The sequence below is a fragment of the Lipotes vexillifer genome, unplaced genomic scaffold (assembly GCF_000442215.2).
Source record: "Lipotes vexillifer unplaced genomic scaffold, Lipotes_vexillifer_v1.1 scaffold1049, whole genome shotgun sequence".
Lineage (NCBI taxonomy): Eukaryota > Metazoa > Chordata > Mammalia > Artiodactyla > Lipotidae > Lipotes > Lipotes vexillifer.
This window is the reverse complement of record NW_006799027.1, coordinates 1900709-1923374: the sequence shown is the minus strand read 5'-3', so window position 1 is coordinate 1923374 and position 22666 is coordinate 1900709. Positions and strand designations below refer to the sequence as shown.

Below are 22666 nucleotides of genomic sequence, written 5' to 3'. Positions count from 1 at the left end.
AAAATACAAAAAAAAAAAAAAAAAAAAAAGGTAACTGTATTGAAAGACTTTGTGCTACATTTACCTCTACCAAGTGTCTTGAACTGTAGCTAATGGCAACAAATATGAGGTAGACTTCCTTTAAATACTGAGACTTGCCAGCCATGTTTAAAAATTAACTTATTAACAGAAAGTTTCAAAAGAATAATTGATCAAATGCTATGTTTTTAAATTTCACTCTAATGGACAAATAAGTACTATTTAAAATATCTGAGAGTCCTATATATTTTAACATAAAGATGACAACTCCATGATTTAATTTAAACACTAGAGGTTAAGTGGAACAAGGGCTATTCTTTAAAAAAACCACATATAAACCAGCTAGTTAGACTTTACAACGAAGATAAAAATGACACATAATCAGAATAACGCAACACCTATAATTCAATGTAATGCCTTACAGGAATGCTGTAGTAGTGTCTAAAATATAGTCTGAATATTTCTGAGTCATTCCCTAACTTTGTAACGGCATCTAAGCAAAAGTGACAATCTGATCGAATAAAACTATCAGAACTATTGGTAAGATTAACAACCACCATCACAACAAATCTTCAGTTCTAGGGCCAACACAGAAAGATGGGTTAAAATTTTTAAAAGATTTCAACACAGAGGCGCTGTCTGGTTTTAGTTTGTTGGCAGGCTGCTATACGATTGACAGAAACTAAAGAATCAGTTACCAAAATGTCAACAGCGCTGTGGTTGAGAAACTCTGAAGTAACCTCACTTTATTTGTCTGGCTCATCTAGAGCATTATATTCCGTACACATTTTAAAAACAAGATTTCACCATGACTCTCCAAAGATTTCAAGGTCTCAGGACTCACCCCTTAATAATAAAAGGGTTTGAAAGAAGTCTGAAAAAGAGATATTGCTTCCTTGGATCTTCATGGCTGGACATGAATGAATTTCATATGTTATCATATATTTGAATGAATATTTTCAGTTGATAGTTTGTTGCCAAAGAAACAGTGCTTTAGAAAGAACAGACATAGGCAGTGTAACCACAATGCTGAGAAGCACAAAGCCTAGCATACAGCAGGCACTCAATTGATATGATGAATGAATGGCTATCATTTCAAGACAGAATATATAAAAACGACTTAAGCCACGTGTGAATCCGTAAGAGTTAAATGAAGTATTGTTTCAAATTATAATGATAGAACTTAATTTTCCATATTGACAATACAATTACCGAGCTTTTGAACTAGTAAAAAATCTGAGAAATTGCTTCAAAGGATAAGAATCATGAAATAGGTAGATAAAAATCCTTACTTTCTTCTTTTCATACTTCATTCTTTTCATTTTTTTTTTCATTGTTTCCCCATAGTTCCAACCAAACTTCTTTGCTTTCATACTGTGCAAAGCTGATATATCAAGAATCTGTTCCTCTTATCATTTTATTTTCTGGTCATCATATAATTAGGTGTGGAAAACAAAAGACAAACACACGCACACAGAAGCTGGCTCTAGGGGGAAAATGTTTCTACTGATGAGTCTTGTCATTTAGCCTAACTTTTTTTATACCAAAGGCACTCTTGATTTTGGCACTATCAAATGACAGTGGACCCTCCCATGTCAAAAGGTAGCCTCTCAATTGACAATATTCCCAATGTGTGAAGATTTCCCAATGCTTCAGGATACGAGAAATAGGCTGTGTGTGTGTGTGTGTGTGTGTGTGTGTGTGTGTGTGTGTGTGTGTTCAAAAGATTTGAGGAGGAAACTTTTTAGGTTACAAAATATCCAAGGATAGCATAATTTTTTAAATAAATACACATCAATATAAATTAAATAGGAGGAAAAACTAAAATGAAATTAACTGAATGAGTTTAGTCATGTCTTGTTTTAGCTAATTATTATTTTTTTTAACTTATGGAACTTTTGTAGCGAACATAAAAGGTGAAAGAATTTTGTGTCATTTATTTTCCCTACCCACTCATTCCAAACCTTTTTCTGTGTCTGGAGTATTTTAAAACAAATCTCAGACATCATATCTGGCAAATCATTTTAAAGTAAAATCACTGGCCCATATCAAGGCCATTAGCAACCACTGAAAATAAAACACCTTTGTATTTCCTACTAATTTTACCTTGGGGACCTAGGTTTTATTAATGCTTTCTTGGACTGATGCATGCAACTGAGGCATAAAAGCTTACACATATGGCCACTTTGTTGTTTGTAATGAAGAGTCCACACAAGTCTATGAATACTGATTAGGATTCAACCAGAAGTAAAAGTGGTTTATTATTTTAGAGTATATGCACATTTATTTTCCTCTTTTAAATAATCCTAATAACATTACAGTTTGATGAAATAATCTAAATTGAATTAAAACTGAACAAATAGATTATATAGTCAATTAAATTCTACTTCAATGTCCATTATTAACTAATTCAAGCCTGAAAGTATGTTATCTGCTCATAGTAATGATGGGTAGAGGTTGAGTTCTGTTGTCCTAGTTGCTCTGGGACGTACCTAACTTTTTGTCCCGTAATGTCTCAGGTGAGCTGTACTCCATAATTAAGTAGGTCGCTCTATATGCACAGATTGAATGTTGAACACACTGACCTTATGTTAAAAAAGAGTTTGTCTAGAGAGAGTATAATTCATTAATTAACTAAGTATTTTTCTACTAAGTTAGTTTTAGTGGTTACACAAATGTCTTCATACACATTCTTATATAGCTATGACATTTAGCCTCAAATCAGAATTAACCCAAGTATGGTCTCCCCATCCCCAACTTACCACATACAACAGTAACCAGGATGCTATCATACCAACTAGTCTAGGCAATAAATTCTTTAAAAATTCCTGGTATAAAAAATTGTGTTTAAAATAATCTGCTACTTCTACTACTCATTGACATTAAGCACTTCTCTCCTAGAGCGATTAATATCACTGAAGCAAGGAAAATACTACTTATAGGATGAAAATTCAAGAGTTTTGATTAAAAAAATTTTTAATTAAAAAATAATATTTTAAAGTCTTGTATAATCAATAAAGAAGGAAGAAGAGAAAAATAAGGGTGGAAAACTGAAAAAAAAAAAAGGTTCATGACCAAATGAGGAAGGAGCAGAATTTATTTAAGATTTTATCTGACCTCTTTTCATGTGATGCTAACATCTTTTTAACCCTAAACCTGTATATATGAGCTAATTCAAACACATAAACATGTAAATGTTTAATTACTTATGATTTAAAACCATCTTTATTCCACATTGCAATAAAAGGATTCATAAATAAAACTTCATCGAATGAACTTTAAAAAGGAACAGCAGACCTTATTCCAGTGAATTCTTAGATTGAAATTCAAAAAGTGAGCACAAAACAGAAGCTGTGAGTACCTGTGCCTTAGAGCCAAGAGGTGCCTTCCTCTTGAATAAAGACTAAAGAATAAATGCTAAAGAAGAATAAAGACTAAAACAGCCTCCTGCTATAACAAGAACAGCAACACCAAGGTTAAAGAGCCAGATTTACATCAAGTAGATACCGTCCTAAGTTTGCTTTGAAAGGTACCTTGGGAGCATGTAAGAAAAGTCACTCCTAAGAGCAGTAAATGCAACTGCATTTACTTTAGAATGTGCGAGCCTATCGCGCAAATTCCTCTTACAAAGAAATGGAATTGGTGCTTATTCATTTGAGTCTCCTGAGAATTCTGAATTCTTCAAGCAATCCACAAAGTTCACAGATACCTTTCTTCATATGGTGGATTTAGGATCGACCCACTTACCTATAGTGTATAAGATGCCAGTAAAGATGAGTTAATAGAGATTCACTCTACCAAGATTCCTAGTAAAATAAAGTAGGAGCAAGCAAAGAGACAGGGATATTTAGGAAAAAATAATTTGAAGTCTTAGGTGACAGTCCTTAATTGGTAAGGGAAGAAGTAGGGTAAAGTAGACGGCGGATTAAAAAGAACCCAAAAAGCCGTCTTTAGAGAAAATTTAATGAATTAAGAAACTTCAGACATTTAAATTTCTTTACCTGCAACAGCACACATAGAAGAACCACAACTACTGTTTGAGAATTCACTCCCATTTAATGCATGTCTTGAATGTCATGCAGCAAGTAACATTCTTTGCTAATTCTAAGACTATCTGAACCACTAACGTTCAGAAATATTCTCTTGAGACAAAACAGGTTTTCTTTGACCAGAACGACTTAATTGGCATAGAGCAAACCTATCACTAAGATCTGTACTTCCAGCAAAGTTTCTCAAGTGGAGGTCACTTTCTTGGTGTTACAATAATGAATCCCTGCCTATTTTAAGTTATTTTCCCTACTCCGGGAAATAGCCTGTTCTAAATTTCACTTCTTATCTTTGTGATTAAAAAAAATAAGTTGAAATAATAAGGCCAACTTCCATCAAATATCTCACTTTCAACTACTAAAAATGTGACTACCTGTATATGAGAAAACCTGAATTTTTATTTTACTTCAACTTTGACTCACAAAGTTGAACACTCCTTTTACAGTTCTGTTGTTTTTAACTCCAACTAACTCATTATAGCAAATTAAAAATAAAAGATCTAAAACAGTAATTTTTGAAAAAAAAGAAAGTAAAGTTTGGGAGAAAGTCATCCATGGATAAAAGCTGAAGAAAGATTTAAAAAATTTTTTTTACAATAAAAGGCTATAAAAGGGTCTCAAAAATAGGTACATGCAAATACAGAGAAAAATCTCCAGAAATTCTAGTAAAATAAACTCTATTCTAAAAACCAAAGGACACCAGTAATTGTTTCTATTTCTAGATATTTAAGAATATTTAATCATTAATTTCTGTTAAGTTATTGCTAGTAAGAAATGGTTGATGAAAATGGATCTTGTATGTATAAATACACATTTAAAGCAAATGTCTCCTAAAGAAAAGTTTAAATGTTAGTATGCACTTTTCAAATGAAAGAATTATCAACATAAACAAGTGTCACTAATTATCATTTTTAACATAGGCAATATCCCTTCTTTTGAACCAATAAAAATGGCAATTTTTAACCTGCGGACAGCACAGGTAGGACAACCACAACTTTTTATTAAAATAACTGCCAGGATCATACTGTATGGGTCCAAATTAAGAAAGCTAAGTAAGAAACTGTCCATGAATTCTGATGTGGCAAATAGAGAAATGTCTAACTTCTAAACATTCGATTTTCTAGTTCTCAACCAGAACTCCTGACTCCACTCCTGCACACCCACATAGCCCACACCCAAGGTAGTGACACATCGAGCTACCAGCTGCAAGCACGTGCTAAGAGCACAAGAAATAAAGGCTTTGATGCTGGCTGGGGGGAACAGTTTAACGACTGGGAGTGAGACACTGCCACAGCTGGCTTACATTTCTCTGTTTCATGTCAAAAGTAGCATGTCTCTCTTCCCCAACAGGTAAAACCTGTTATCTTCTCTTGTCCTCACATTAACCTCCAAATTTGGCAATCTATTATCATTCACACTTCAAAGACTAAAAACCTGAGATTCGAAACTATCTCACTGTGATCCAGGTAGTAACTGGCAGGACCAGGTGCCACCTTCCCCATGTCATCTCCAGCTTCAACATCCTCTCCAAATTCTCAGCTAATAATATAGGCAAATTCACCACAGCATCCTCGCCCATGTCACTTATAAAGAGATCAATTCCTAAGCAGCATCAGGATATGCCAGAGAAATGTTTCAGATGACAGACAGCATCTTAGGTCACCCTCCAAACTTTAAGATGTCTTAGCATTATTTCAGCAGTAATTTCCAACCTTTTCATGACACAAAACAGAAAATGATAATAAGTGTACAGCCCACTGCTCAAGGCCAGAGCTGACCAGCCAGGAGGTTCCAGCAGCTCCAAGCCCTGCCCGGCAACACCAGTTCTAAAACTCCCACCATCTACTCCTAGTGGGTCAGACAAAAAAGGCACAGAAATCAGTGAAGTAATAAAAGAGAAATGAAGATGAAAACCTCAGGGTCTAACTTTGACAGACCATGAGGAGTTTTCTTTTCCTAATATCAACTTTGGACATATTCATTCAGTGTCCTGTACAGGGTGTGGACAAATTATACGCCAGTTCTGTCAGGTATCAGCATAGGAGCTACCCAAAGAACAGGAATCACCAGAGCAGAATTCGTTTAATACTGCAAATCTACCACCATTAAAAGAAAAACTCTAAAAAACTAATGACTAAGGCTTCCCCATAGATTATAGCTTGCTTTAGCATCCAGGTCATAAGTTAAGACTTGAGATCTTTTGTAGGTATTGTTACTTTTTAAAGAGAAAACAGAAAATACACCTAAAATCTTAACACTGTACTTGGATCAACACAGTAATTAACATCACACATATTCCTGTACCTAACTAGCTTGTTTAAAAAAAAAAACAAAAAACCTTTGTTTCTGTCCTTTTTCTCTCTTTTCCTCCCCACTTTTCTTTCTAGCTCTCATTTTAAACTAAAGTATTTTTATATATAAAACATTCTTGATTTGGGAAAAGACTAGTGCTTTAACTGAAGCAAAAAGCACAGAACTAACAGCCCATTAAAATGCACAAGACTAAATGTGAATGTATCTGTTTATTTACAGCTTTCGGTACTTAAAATTTCAAATAAAGTCATCTGTCCAATTGCTTTAGTTTAAAAAAATAAATCATTTTTCCATTCTCTTCTAGAAAAAGCTGCAGCACAAATAAACACAGTAGAGAGTAGTGAAAACAGAATTACATTTAAAACATAGTTTAGAAAACATATGTACCTCTTTTAGATTAGTAAGTATAAAATGTAATTGTTGGTGACAAAAGCCAACAAGAATGAAATACAGACATTTATATCTTATTATGTTCACATGTATCATAGAGACAAAAACAGTAAGTTTTAAACTTTTACTAGATATGAATATACACATATAAATTAGAAAAACCCTCCCTTTATTTTTACCCCAAAGTTTTCTTCTATTTTCAGTAAAAAATTTTTTTACTTTTCAAAAGTATATGACAACTGTCAGTACAAATCTCTCACTTCTTTAACATGTACTTTTCACACTACGATACACAGTTTAGGTATCATGATGCATTTTAAAATGGGTCAGTTTAGTGTCAAAACCCGAGATGCTTCAAGGAAACTAGAGAGACTTAAAGTTAGCAGTACGTCATATGGAATTGCAGCATACATACTGTATTGCCCCGTGCTAGTCTGATATATGCTAGTCGGCACTGCCATAGCAGAGATATTAGGTGACGTTCCTGCTTCCTCGGATTTTTCTTCTTCAATCTTGGGAACACCAGGCACATCAGAGGAAAGTTCATTCAGTATTTTTCTAAAATATAATTTAACAATATAAATAATTAAGATACATGAATGAGATTTAAAACAGAACAGCTATAATGGGAGAATCTGATGTATAATTATTCTCTTTTTCGGAAAAAGTATCATTACAGTAGGAAACTTAACTTACCTGTAAGAGGGTCTTCGTGAAAGGATTTCTCTGCGTTTATGAAAATCAATTACACTTTCTGATTCTGCAGACTCATCTGCCTCCGCAATTGTTGCTACCTATAACACAAGAGTTCCTGAAATGCATCATAAAATCCATGGTATCTCCTTCATTCACAACACGGTGCTTAAGGGTCTCTCTGTGTGTAGCACTAAGCCGGGCGCTGGGGACAGAACACACTGAGACGCACTAACCACGCTCACAACCTGGCGCAGAGGAAGAGGAAGCGCAGACAACAACACTTAGCTGTAGAACCAGCCTGTGTGCAAAGGATGGCACAGATAACATATACTGCAGAAATGCAAATGAGTGTCAGGCAGCCTTCAGGAAAGCACTCAGTGTAAGATACACAAGACCTAAGATCCAACATTGAAAATATCTCATAAATCCAGCAGGGGGTGAGCCAGCGAGTGACAGAGGCAGAAAACAATACCACTGCTGACTTATGCTGCTGGGTCTTCAAATTAGACATTAGATAGGTACAAAGAAGATAGAATATTTAAGCAGGTAAACACGTGGGTAACAAGCCTGGTTAAAGTTACAAGTAGGTGGGGTGGGCTTGATGGCAGTAGGTCTTGAAGGTCAAAATAAGGAATTTTTCCTTAAAAGAAAGATCAGAGTTTTAAATACAATTTCATTTTTTCAAGTAATAGTATAATAACAAATAGTAAAGAAAGTCAGGAAACTAAAATAATGAATCTCTCTACAACATGACTGCTCTCAATATATTCAGCCATCTATCATAGGGGCTAGGATAGTTCTGAGTTTGCAAAACTCACTTTACTTAATATTACAACTATATGGGAATTTGATTTGGGCACAATCAAAAAAGCTTATTAAAATACCGACAATGCAGGCAGGAATATATACTTCCCAAGGCACATGGATGTACATATTTGTTCACCTACATGTATGACCTTGCATCTCTGGTGATGAACACCCTACACATAAGCACACTCATCCATGAGGAGAACTTATTAGAGAAACTGTCGCTGCAAATCAGACAACCATATATCATCACCAAATATTTATCACTTTAAAGTGGGCTTCCACATATCTCTCGTACAATCATAACAACTCCCTTATGCAAGGTAAGCTATTATTTTAGAAAGTGAAAACTGAAGTTCATCATTCGACAGGTAGGAATTCTAACACAAGATCCACAGACAGCTATCTCTACAAAGATAATCATATCATCCATTTAACAAAATCCAAAAGAACCTACTGAATATGAGATATTTTCTTCCAGTACCAGCAAGGTTAAAACTAAGTACAAATATTGATATCTGCACCCCAATAAAAGTCATAATACAATAAGGAGAGTGGAAAAACTTTCTTGCTTTATAATTAGGGTCAGAAAGAATCAGAAAGTCCTGGAATCAAAGTTCATTGCAGGAAAGAAAAAAAAAAAAAGACAATACTGAGAATCACTCTTATATTTTTGAAAGACAGGAGAGACACCTGTGCTGAAAAGATAACCAAGCTTTTAACGCACGTGGATTTATTATTACTTCAAGTGTCATGTTGCAACTCTCATCCTTATTCTGCAGCAAACTGGATTCAAATATGCAGGAAAAGGTAAGACTGATTAAGTATAAGAAACTACATTTTCCTCAGAGATCTTTTCGTCATCAATTAGGTTCAAATAATTTCAACATTTAAAGGACAAAAATAAACTGACCTAAAAGGAACAAACATAGATTCAGTAGAAGAGAAAAGTATGCTTTTAAAAATGCATACTTTGGGCTTCCCTGGTGGCGCAGTGCTTGAGAGTCCGCCTGCCGATGCAGGAGACGCGGGTTCGTGCCCCGTTTCGGGAAGAGCCCACATGCCGCGGAGCGGCTGGGCCCGTGAGCCATGGCCGCTGAGCCTGCGCGTCCGGAGCCTGTGCTCCGCAAATGGGAGAGGCCACAACAGTGAGAGGCCCGCATAACGCAAGGAAAAAAAAAAAAAAAAAAAAAAATGCATACTTAATAATTTACATCTGTTGATGCAAAGAAATGTTTTAGCTTCGAGAAATGTTAAGAATTTATGACCAACTTTGATGACAATAAATAACAAAACACATCTCTGGATCGCAACCACAACACTAACCACGTCTAAAAAAACCAAGGTTTAATCTGATGTATAAACGTAACACCAAGTAACAATAATATCATGTCACACATATTGAATTAACAATAAACCTAAATTTCTACACTCTAATGTGAGTACTGGTGAAAACAGCATCAGTAGTACAATATTTACATTACCATGTTTATTAGACATCTCCAAAGAATCCTCAAAATACTTTTAAGCATCTTTGGAGAGCACTGCTAAACAAATCTAAGTTTGAGCAGAGAGCAACAACTTAAAGGAGAATGACTCAATCTGTAAATTAAGAGCTGACAATAGAACTACAACTCGAGTCAAATCTATGTATCTAGCAGGGCACAATGCACCTCACACATAAAAAGGAAATTCGTCTAAATGTTTAATAACAAGATTTGAGCGTCAAAGCTACACAAAGAAAATGAGGATAAATGAATTAGTAAAAGAAAAAAAAAAAAAAGCTCAAGAAAGTCCAAGACAAATCATCCGGGAAGGAAGCTAACCTGAACAGTTTGTAATTGTGGTGACTGAATAACCGATGGCTGTCGTGTCTGAAATACTCCCTGGACATGTACAGTTTGGCCTGAAGGTAACTGTACTAGAGTTACAGCTGGGGAGCCTCTTCCGGTGCCTGACCCAGCTACAGAAACCTGCAAAAATGATCATCATTGAGGATTAAGGCTGGATCTTTTCTTGGTTCTTTACGTTTTTCTTAAAGAAATACCATTCACTATTATGACTGGCCTATTTTTCCTGCTTCTAAGAAATGACAAGCAAGCCGGGGTACGTACCATTAGGAGATGGTTACTGTCCTGGAACAGTCATTCTCTGATGTGACAGATATTAAAGAACCCATGCTCCTCACTGTCGGTTCCCATGCTTTGGTGGCTAAAAATGTTCCAAGCACAAAGTTCCAAAGCAGTTAAACTACCTCACTACGACCTCACGACTACTAACAGTGAAGCCTTACTTAGGCCAGAGTATAAACCACCCTCCTTAACTTAAGAGAAATCGGAGACAGAACTTAAAGATGGTAAATTATTTTTTAATAAATGAAACTTCTGACATATGATATTATAGTATTACTCCAGACACAAGCTAATGCCTTGTCTCTATACTGATGAAAACTGCAGTTACTTTTATGCCCCAACAGTCACAAAAAGGGCAAAAGCCAAAGAAATTCCAGGACCTCTCATGCCCCTCGCACCTCCGAACCAGAGAAAGCTCATGCCTTGGAGCCTATGTAGCCCTGGCACACTTCTTTCCCCCCAACTCGAGCATCCAGAGGGGCCAGAACCATCACTTGGCTCGCACAGACAGGAGAGAACAGCCATTTACCAGCTACCTTGGGTGCTTTTGACAAAGATCCCTACCAGTAAAACACAATAAAACCTTCACTTCTCTGGACTCAAAACCTGCCAAGTTTCTAATTAGTACACAACTGTCCTAGAGGCCAGTGTAATCTTACAAACTTTGCCTCATTTTACTAAGTTTCACTATTCATTATGACTTAACTCAGAACACCGAAGACTTTGGACATGAAAGAAGCTACTAGTTTCTATCATGAGTGGTGGCAGACCACAGAATCTAAAACAAATTTTGAAGAAAGCTTCCGTTGGACCTCACTTTAAGGAAAACCAATCATTTCCAATCTACTTACTCTAATACTTTAAAAAGAATTATTAAAAACTGGGTTTATAACAAATAATTAGATTTATTTAAAACATCATTCTCTTGGAAGGCAAACTTCTTTGGCAATCCAAAAGTAAAAACTCTTCTATCCATGCAAGAGAACCTACGCGGAGAGCATTGAACTAGGTGCCCTAGGGTGGAAAGCAGAGTTGCTAAAACCAACACCTAAGACACAACAGCACACAAACAGCACAGAACTAATTGCTCCATTGTCCAGGTCATGAAAACCACAGGAGCACAGGACAGAAAGATCAGTGTGGGCCTGAACACCAAGTGGAGGCCTTGTGTAGAAGCTGCCAATTGAGCTGGGCCTTGCTGTGGCCTGGGCGATAGCTGGACAGAAAAGTGAGACCGGGCCGGAGACACCCAACATGTAGCCCACGGGGCAAATTCAGCCCACCTGCTCCTGGAGTTTTATTGCCTACTTTAGATTTTAGGGGAAAGAAAAAGGGCATTCCATAATGGAGCCAGCAGATTTAACAACCAGAAGTTTAAAAACCACTACATTTACTCTACAAATGTTCCCTGCATGAATTATAAAAAAGGATCTATCTCTTTGTGAACCAACTGCCAAAAGGTACTCCTTTGCCAAATGACCAATTCTCAAACTTTTTAGTCTCAGGACACCTTTCCACTCTTAAAAATTATTGATGACCTCAAATAACTTTTGTTTATGTGATTTATATCCAGCAGGATGCTGTAAACGCACAACCAGCTCCTGGGAAGGGAGAATGCTATGGGTAACTTTTGCAGATTTCTGTAATTTCAATACTCCTACTATGGCAGATTTCAAGCTACCAATGGGTGACACTGAACACAAAGCTGGAAAAAGATGTACACAATCGGCTCTCACAAGCCAGCTCAGCCCACTGTTGGTTATATGTATTGATATTTACCACATTAGAAATTAAAACTGAGAAATGTTTAAAATACTTAGTAACTCACTTAAAAATAACAATAATACCATTACACGCTAACATAAATAACATTTTATGAAGACTACTTTCCAAGACAAAATAATTAATGACAAGAGTGTCAATGTTTTACATTTTTACAAATTCTTTTAATGTCTGGTTTAACTTAAAACAGCTGGATTTCATACCTATTTCTGCACTGAATCTGTTGCAATATGTTATTTTAATCAGTATGTGAATAAACTATGCCTCTTACACATGTATGATTAGAAAAGGAGGAGTATTTCAATGGCTTTTTCAGAGAAATGTGGGTATTCTTCTTTGATACTACACCAAAACTCAGCAAGTGGTTGTTTCTTAAAGGTTAGTGGCCATGTGGAATCTGAAAACTTAGTTACGTTAAAATCCATTCATCTATCTTATACTTATACATTGATCTATCTTATACTCTTTAGCCAGGCATGATTTTGTAACGTTATGCGGTAGTTATTTGGAAAGTACTGGCTCACTGAGTTAAGTAGATCTCGCAAATGCTGACACATTTCATGATACACTATCAGAAAATCACATTCATTAAAATCAACATCAACTTCATCAGAAAACTATAAATACTGGGAAGCTATCAAGCTCAAAATGGCAGATGGAGATTTTCCAAAATTCAAAACTGCTGCTTAAAAGCCTGAATTGTATCATTGGCAATAAATACTGTTAATTGTTTTCCTTGACGTGACAAGCTTACTTCATTTTTTTTTGAATTTTTGAATTTCATTTTATTTTTTTATACAGCAGGTTCTTATTAGTTGTCCATTTTATACACATCAGTGTATACATGTCATTCCCAATCGCCCAATTCATCACACCACCCACCTCCCGCCTCAGCCCCTGCCACTTTCCCCCCTCGGTGTCCATACATTTGTTCACTACACCTGTGTCTCTGTTTCTGCCCTGCAAACCGGTTCATCTGTACCATTTTTCTAGGTTCCACATACACGTGTTAATATACGATATTTGTTTTTCTCTTTCTGACTTACTTCACTCTGTATGACAGTCTCTAGATTCATCCACTCATTTTCTTTTGAGAAAATGTTTTTCAAATACTCAAGTTTGAACAGTCATAGTTTGGCTATTTGCCATTATTTCAAGAAAAATCATGTTCTGTTTGGGGGGGTGGGGGAATGCAGCTAGTTCTTCTTGCCTCTCATTCAATAACTCAAGTGTTTTTTTTCTCAAGATCACCATTGGTCTTCAGTACGCAGCAGAAATGCTTTCAGTGAATGTCCCACTTCCACAGCACAGAATATTAAAACAACATGTACTCGAGGGTCAAGATTTAATACAATTGGTAATGTTTGCTGATTCATCAGGGACAGTCTTAAGTGAAACTGACATTTTTAAAAAAAACCTGCAAGTTAATGTAGTGAAGACCACAATGACAGTTTGGCACCACTGCCACTGACTTGATCGTGCTAAGGTGCCAAGTTTTACCCCCCCAACTGTTTTTGCACCATCAGGGCAAATGCCAATACAGAGAAAAAAAGAAAATAAATCTTAGTATTACCGTGAAAATAGGTTTGTCATCCCAAACCTCCAGGCATGATTGTGTAACACCATGTGGGAGTTATTTGGAAAATACTGGGTCCTTGGAGTCTCCTCCAGGCCTCCCTGTACCACATTATGAAAACTACTGCTCTATCCTCACGCAGCCCCTAGGTAAGCCCTGCTCACAGCTCAGAGCACAGAGTGCTGAAGCAGGCGGCAATTTCAGCTCCACCACAGCAGCACAGCCAAAACCACCATATATAGTAACCCTGATAGAGCATTTGTATCGCAGAGATTGAGCAAAACAGAATATACATTATACCCAAGAGTATTACTAGTATTCCTACAGACTGGACTTGTGGCTTGAGATGGCAGATAGTGCCACATTCACTTTCATGGGGAAATGACCAGCTTCAAAGAAATTAGATATTTTGAAGAATTGAAGAACAACACAAGAAAGATTCATGGGGTTTTGATAAGTATAAATCATGCTTTAAGTTGCTCTAATTGTCTTTCGGGTGTAATTTTCAGGACTTCAAATTATTAAACAACGCTCTATCAAAAAGGCTTAGTGAGAAGAAAACCTGCTGTAGAAAGGGAGCTGTACCCACTAGTACAAAACTGTATTCCTAGAATTCTGGAGATGAGTTATACAAATCTGTAATTCAGTGAAAACTCTCATGTCTGAGCTCTGGGTAGTACAAAAAGCTCATGAGACAACTCTTTAGTTAAACTGTTGAAATAGAGGCTGAGAAGCAGCACAAGTGACATACCCTAGAGTCACAATTCCAATGTATCCTTAAAAAACAACACCACCACTCTTAGATCTAGAGAACCTGTCAGGCATTCTACATTCTTACTGGTTTTGCCAAAACTGATCTGTGACTAGCATTAAGCTTATTAACTAACTGTACTGGTAGAGTTAACAGGATAAACATCATCATTCATAGGAAAAAAATTCATGTGGCTCCCCACCTTTAACATCTTATCATTATTATTATTCTATTGATCACATGAGCCACAAGTAAATACAGGGTGCCCTTGAAGTAGGATGTGGTCCACGGATGGCACAGAAGGAACTCAGGCAATGATTCAAGAACATGCATGGTGGCCCCAAAGCCAAAAATGGGTAAATAAAGAAGCATCTTTTTGTTTTTGTGCAAGGTGGCAGATTCAGTTTTAGGCAGGCTAGGGTGAAGCAATGGGAGGAAACCAGTTGCAAATGTTTAGTGGGCAAGGAGAATTATGGGACTGATGCTTGGGTTAGAGCTCAGGAAATAAAGATGTGAGATACACTGACAAAAAGCAACCTATAAAGACTACTATACTTTATTCACAATGTGCAAATAGAATTCTAAAGAAGCTCTGGAAAGAGAAGGAAATTAAGTCTCTCCTAAAGGACACTACTGATAGAGACACAAATTTTAGTTCACTTGAACTAAAATATGCATACTTCACGTGGAAACAGATCTTTCTTATAAACATCATATGCTCATTCCAAAACTTTTTAAGAAGTAAATCTCACAGAAACAAGTCATACTTATGAATTAACTCATTCTTTTGTTCACTTAACAAATGTTTATTGGAAGCCTGCCTTGTGGACCAGTCTACACAGCAGGGATATAGCAGTGAACACGAAAAGTCTGCTCTCCTCAATCAGGAGACAGAAAACAGATAAAGAGACAAAAACATAATTTGGGGTGGTGCTAAATTCTCAAAAGAAAAACAAAGAAGGGTAACTGATGAGGTGGCGGGAGGGTGGAAGGAAGCTACTTAAGGTATACCTATTGTATAAAGAAAAGTGGGAAAGGAAGCCATGGGAAGATCTATATTCATCACATTCCAACAACCAAGCAGGCAACTGCTCAAAAAACAAGCACATAAAATGGATGTATTTTATATTTCATAATTTTTATACCTCTTTTTATGAGGCTCTAAAAGTGTGTATAATGAACTCATAGTAGACATAGTTTACCTTTTCTTCCTGATCCCCTGAAGAATAATCCTCTTCTATAGGATGCCTGAAACATAGATTATGCTGATGCCACCACATCTACCGAAAACCCCACTATAGACAATAGTTAATCTGAAGAAATAAATTAAGATGATGCAATTGACAGCCTTCCTTGGCTTTGCAATTTAAAAAACTCTAATAACAACACATAACTGGGAAAACCTCACAATGTTGTAACACAGCATTTGATTAGCACCTAGTGGACTTGCTCCAATCTGAAGCTAGGTTCCCTTATGATGGGGTTTATGATGTCACAGAGCCACTGAGCCTGCATTTAAGACAGTTAATAAAGGATGAAAAAAATGTGAATTCATGGTATAGCAGACTTCGCTATCAACTCTGCTGCCTGAACAGTCAGATCTATATATTACCTATTTTAATTCCAAGGACTACAATGAAAACCCAATTAACACTCTACATGAGAAGCTGGAAAACTATACTGATTTCTGTGTATTAAGACAGGATTCTCAACAGTCTGTTTCTCCTATGGAAAAAAGAAGTGTTTAAAGAATACTTCAAATATTTTAAGGCTGAAAACAGGAAAATAATATTTTAAATGTGAACACTTTAATAAAGACGCAAAATACTTCACTTCATTTTTTAAAAAAAAGTTGTATTTACTTGTGCTAAATGAAGACAAACACAAGGAAAAATGTAGAATTGGTATCATTTTAGTGTCTTTAGTGTTTTTCTTTCCCATATTGAGGTTCTTCGTTTTTTTTTTTAAAGTGTTGCTAACAAATTGCCAGAATCAATGGAGTTAAATTTTACCTTGTGAATATCAACTGAAAACACTGATAACAGAGTTGGCCATGTAAGTGATATTTTTATATCTACTGTGTTAAAATTGTCAGAACTATAATATGATCCTTGAATCCTTTGTGTGTAAGGCATGAAGAAATACTATCTGAAATCTATAATCTGAATTTATAAAGGGAGAAGTGGATTCTGTTTCTGGTACTGTAATTATAAATGGCCAAATATTATGTCTCTTTAAAAAAATTGCCCTCTTGAAAGCAAAGCAAATGTCAGAATCAAGTCATTCGTAATTATATAGTCTGATAATACTTCCAATAAGCAGTGGTGATCACTGTGATGATCAGTGATGACAAAATTAGGGGTTCTTATGCTTTGAAAAACAATGTCCTAGTGAAATTTTTCCCTAGCTAATCCTTATAATTTCCTATTTATAGTACTTGGAGCATCATTTTATATTCTAACCAATACTAGATGTTTTACTTGTATTTATAAAGACTATGAACACGTACATGATCTTTATAGAAGTCAAAAATCCTTTAGCTCTAGTTGTTTAAAAATCAATCTTATATCTTGGTTTCAGTAAGACTGAAACTAAAACTGATCATAATTTTCTAGCCAATTGCATTACAAAGTAGTAAATGTACATAGTGAAGTAAGTTGCAGTGAGATCCTGAGCCAAAAATGGCATTTACCCAGCAGATGTCTTACAAGGGCAAACACTGGACTCTTAACAATGATACACATCATTTCTAGTAATGAATAGGAAATGCATGTGCCAAAAGCCAGAAGCTACAGAATGAATGCCTATAACTACTTATTATCCAAACTACATATTAATCTATTTCTGACCAAAATCAACTCAGGAATGTCTATGCAGGAAACTGCAATTCACTTGAATTATTCTACCTTAATTCTTCTACCAATCACTTGGTATAAGTCCTAAAGAGTACTGACTAAGCAAAAGCAACCTTAAAAAATAGTAATAATAAACAAAATGTGGTATATACATACAAAGGACGAAGGAATTCCTATCACATACTGTATAGCTGAACCTTCAGGACATTATGCTAAGTGAAATAAGCCAGTCACAAAAAGACAAATATTGATGATTCCACTTATATGAGGTATCTAAAAGTAGTCAAATTCATAGAAACAGAAAGTAGAATAGTGGTTACCAGGGGCTGAGGGGGGGAGTAGAAAGGGAGTTGCTATTTAATGGGTATAGGGTTTTAGATTTGCAAGATGAAAAAGTTCTAGCGATCTGTTTCACAACAATGTGAATATGCCTAACACTACTGAACTGTACACCTGAACTTAAGACTGCAGATTTTATGTATTTTTTTTTCCACGCATAAAAAATAGCAATAACTATTGCCCCACATTTGGTGGATATGATAATTAACTGACTTATTGCCAGGAAGATACTCAATAAATTGATTTTACCAAAGGCAATGAGACTGACTTCCCCATCAGTTTATAAGACATAATTCTAAAGCTCTGGGTGTTCCCGTACTCTTGGTCCCAGAATTACTGCTCAAGACATAGAGTAGCTATTGGCGCCAGGATTTATATGGACCAGTTACTAATAAATCAAAATGGATAAAATTTAACTTTTCTATGCTCTTCATATATCCAAGGTCAGAAGCTGAGTTGGGATCTAAATATGATACTATCTTATCTGCCACTAAATAATGGAGTAACAGTATACAGTATATATGTATACATACAACAGTTACTGCATAGTACTGTGCATATATATATATAGTATTATATATACAGTAGCTAGATGTAGCATATATTTATGATTACTCTTTGCTAACTATGCATTTTCCCAGGTAATGCTATCTGAAATGGTCTGGTTCAACACTGAGTACCTACGTATTACAAGTAATAATGCTTAATGAAATCTAAAGCTAGGTGCCTGGGTTCTGCCTTTTATTAACTGTGTGACCTATGACAAGTTATTCACCCTCTCTGTACCTTAGTTTCCTCAACTGCAAAAGCGAATGAAAAAAAACAGTACCTTTCTACAGAGCTGTTGTGAGAGTTGAGCTATATGTGTAAAGCATTGGAACAGCGTCTGGCACATACTGAATATTCAATAAACGCTCACTCTTGTTATTTTTATTATTGTTACATTTCATTTAAATAATTTGGTCAAGAATGTAGAGCTTAATTTACATGTATTGATATTAATCCTTTGATTTGGAAAGATTAAAATATTTTAAAAAATATTCCTCAAAATTAAGGTGGAGAAAGAAGAATCAAGGATTTGCATGAAAGTAGAAGTCAAAATCTGAATCTGACAAAACATGGCCAGACCAAACTGCATCCTTAATTTTTTTTCAGTTTTAGTCCAAAGGTCAGAGTTTATAAATAGAAAAGTCTAAGAATTTAGCTCCTAAAAAAACAGTATAATGAAACTTGGTCTCACCATGAAATCAAAAATCTAGTAATAAATTTTAGTTTAGATTTTCAGGGCCAAAATGTTGTGAAGAAATGCTTGCAATGTTTTAAAATTTCTAAAATAAATCCAAAGTACAAAAATTTAGTATAAATAAAATTTGGTATAAATAAAATATACCAATTTAAATACATTCATGACATTATATCAGAACTTTGCTTATAAAACAACTACGTATCAGCTTTTCTTCTCTATACCCACTGGAGGCCTATTTAAGCATAAATAGATTTATATTACTTTAGAATGAATTTTTGATACAATATATTCTTATAAATTTATTTATTTTTGGCTGTGTTGGGTCTTCGTTGCTGTGCGCAGGCTTTCTCTAGTTGTGGTGAGCGGGGGCTACTCTCTGTTGCGGTGCGCGGGCGACTCATCGCGGTGGCTTTTCTTATTGTGGGGCACGGGCTCTAGGCGCGAGGGCTTCAGTAGTTGTGGCACGCGGGCTCAGTAGTTGTGGCTTGCGGGCTCTAGAGCACAGGCTCAGTAGCTGTGGCTCATGGGCTTAGTTGCTCCACGGCATGTGGGATCTTCCTGGACCAGGACTCCAACCCATGTCCCCTGCACTGGCAGGCGGATTCTTAACCACTGTGCCACCAGGGAAGTCCTGATACGATATATTTTTAAACTAGCATAAGCCATTTCATCTCAAAGCCTGGCCACTACTATTCTAACCATATGAGGTTACTATAATGAATAAAGCAAACGTTTATTGCACGTGGACTTTGTGTCAAGAACGGTATTTGGGCTTCACACAAGTCATCTCATTTAGTGGTCAACAGATGAAATTAGTATTTCAATTATTTTAGGTAAAGAATCAAAGAATTCAGTCTAATAAGTATTTACTTAAAACCATGTATAAAAATTAAGAAAATAATTTTGTGCGGGCCTAGCCCCTCCACAGCATGTGGGATCTTCCCGGACCGGGGCACAAACCCGTGTCCCCTGCATCGACAGGTGGACTCTCAACCACTGCACCACCAGGGAAGCCCCCCATTATTTTTTAAAAGGTACTTAAAAAGAGGTCTATTGCTGTATAAACATACCTACTGAAAGGCAAATGTCTTTCCTGAACTATTTCTGCTTGCACCATTGTCATCTAATATTGTCTCTACTTAGTATTTTCAACCCCATAACCAGGCTTTTCTCTTCTATGCCTTTTTGGAGAATGACATCTTATATCTCTGATAGGGCTCAGAAAACTCACATTTCTGAAGATCACTATTAAGATGTTGTCCTCACTATCAATGAAGTGAAAATTTCCCAAAGCCTCTGTGTTTTCCAAATGTAATTCCTTTAATGGTTTGGGGTTTACAAAGGTTGCAGTAGCAAAAAATTGAAATGAGGCAAAGTAAATAATCTCTGGATCTTATTCAAAGAAGGAATTATAAAAATTAATGCTCCATTTAAATAATTTCAATGTCTAGTCTATTATTTTTTTATTTTTATTTTTATTTTTTGTGGTACACGGGCCTCTCACTCCTGTGGCCTCTCCCGTTGTGGAGCACAGGCTCTGGACCCACAGGCCCAGTGGCCATGGCTCATGGGCCCAGCTGCTCCGCGGCATGTGGGATCCTCCTGGACCGGGGCACGAACCCGCGGGACCTGCATCGGCAGGCGGACTCCAACCACTGCGCCACCAGGGAAGCCCTTGTTTTTTTAATTGTGGTAAAAAATACATAATATAAAATTTACCATCTTAACCATTTTTAAGGGTACCATTCAGTAGTAAGTATATTCACACTGTTGTGAAACAGATCTCCAGAACATTTTCATCCTGCAAATCTGAAGCTATACCCCTTAAACAACAGCCCCCTTGTATCTCCTCCCCACAACCTACTCTTTAACTGGAAAAAAGTCACAGAAAAGAATAAAGAGAACTGTTTATTCTCAGTTATTTTGCCATTACCACTAGCAACAAACTACCTGTTACTAAAACTAAGAAGGAAGACTTGAACATCAAACAAAAAGTACCCAAATCTCATAGAAAATCATTACAAATGACAGAAAATCTCTAACAGTCTCTCAAACACCAAAACAGATTCATATGCATTTTTTTTCTGATTATAAGGTGTATAAAAACAAAACCTTTTTCTGAAATTTGACTTTGACTGCTTTATACCTACTGAAATTACCTTTGAAACACCGATTTTCATTCAAAGAAAAGTATCATTTAACACACTGGGATGAAAACACAGAGTATATTCTAAAGCCAAAAGCCAACCTTTAAAGAAATCTATTAGCTATTATACACAAAGTTATCAAAATATGAGTACAGATTATATAACAAATTCTTATTCAAATTGAATAAAATGGTGACTATTTTTTTTCACAAATTATTTTTACTTATATTCACAAATTATTTTTACTTATATCCCTTTAACCTTGAATTACCTTCAAGAATGAGTTACATTTCAAAGCAGTACATTTTCTTGAATTAGTTGACTAAGCAACAACAAAGATTTAGCATTTACTGAAAAAAATTCACTGTTCTATTTTTTTCCTCCTAACTTTTGTTAATTTTTAGAGCTAATTCTAAGTGAATACAAATATTATGTTCAAAAATTTTTAATTAGGGCAATTAAAAATAACCAGGGGAAGGAATACATAAAATTAAGAAGCAATAGAAAGTCAACAATAAAATGAAAATTTTTATTTCAAAATCTTTAGAGGAACTTTTTCTCTTTCAGTAAGAGCCCCTCAAGTCAGGGAATCAGCATATTGAGGTTTAAAAAACAAGATTCAATTAAACACTGAGCTTGGACTTCCCCGGTGGCATAGTGGTTAAGAATCTGCCTGCCAATGCGGGGGACACAGGTTCAATCCCTTGTCCGGGGAGATCCCACATGCCGTGGAGCAACTAAGCCTGTGTGCCACAACTGCTAGACCTGTGCTCTAGAGCCCACGAGCCGCAGCTACTGAGGCCGCGTGCTGCAACTACTGAAGCCCATGCGCCTAGAGCCTGCGCTCCACAACAGAAGCCACCACAGTGAGAAGCCCGAGCACCGCGACGAAGAGTAGCCCCCACACACCACAACTAGAGAAAGCCAGCGCACAGCAATGAAGGTCCAATGCAGCCAAAAAAGAACCAAGACAAAACACTGAGCTTGAACTAGAGGTACTCAGCCAACAGTAAGTATACCAAATCAACCTAACATGATACAGACCAACTTTAATATACAAATATGATGTTGCTGACCAATTATCAATAGCAAATGTTGCTTGTATGTTGCTTGTTTTGTTTTCTGATAGCCATCCATATTCTTCCTGGTCCTACTTAGGACCAAGAAGATGGATTTTTGGCACAGCTGGCCAAAACAATGAGAAATGCCATTCCAATTTTCCACCAGTTTGAAACAGAAAACACACAAGTCATACGCTGAAACCTATCCCTTGTTAAATCATTCCTACTCCAATCCCTCACTGCAGGCCAGGCCTGCTTTCTTCTAAGATGCTTCTTTATGTACTGTTTGCATTTACAGCAGAGAGGATAAGAAAGGAGGTTAGGGCTTCCCTGGTGGCGCCGTGGTTGAGAGTCCGCCTGCCGATGCAGGGGACGCGGGTTCGTGCCCCGGTTTGGGAAGATCCCACATGCCGCGGAGCTGCTGGGCCCCGTGAGCCATGGCCGCTGAGTCTGTGCGTCCGGAGCCTGTGCTCCGCAACAGGAGAGGCCACAACAGTGAGAGGCCCG

At 36.4% G+C, this 22666-nt stretch overlaps 1 protein-coding gene across 17 annotated transcripts in view; it reads right to left on the bottom strand.

Moving 5' to 3' along the window:
• CREM (cAMP responsive element modulator) overlaps positions 1-22666 on the bottom strand; it is a 57596-nt gene that overhangs the window by 21042 nt on the left and 13888 nt on the right. For 7 of the 17 annotated variants that reach the window (XM_007471349.1, XM_007471354.1, XM_007471355.1 and 4 more), the window contains exons 3-4: positions 7464-7561; positions 7183-7325 (exon numbers count right to left, since the gene is read on the bottom strand). In XM_007471349.1, coding sequence (XP_007471411.1) covers positions 7183-7325; positions 7464-7561 — 241 coding nt within the window. Of the gene's footprint in view, positions 1-7182; positions 7326-7463; positions 7562-10096; positions 10244-10384; positions 10495-15713; positions 15993-22666 lie in introns of those variants that run through there. The other 10 variants (XM_007471342.1, XM_007471358.1, XM_007471343.1 and 7 more) reach the window with 3 other exon arrangements.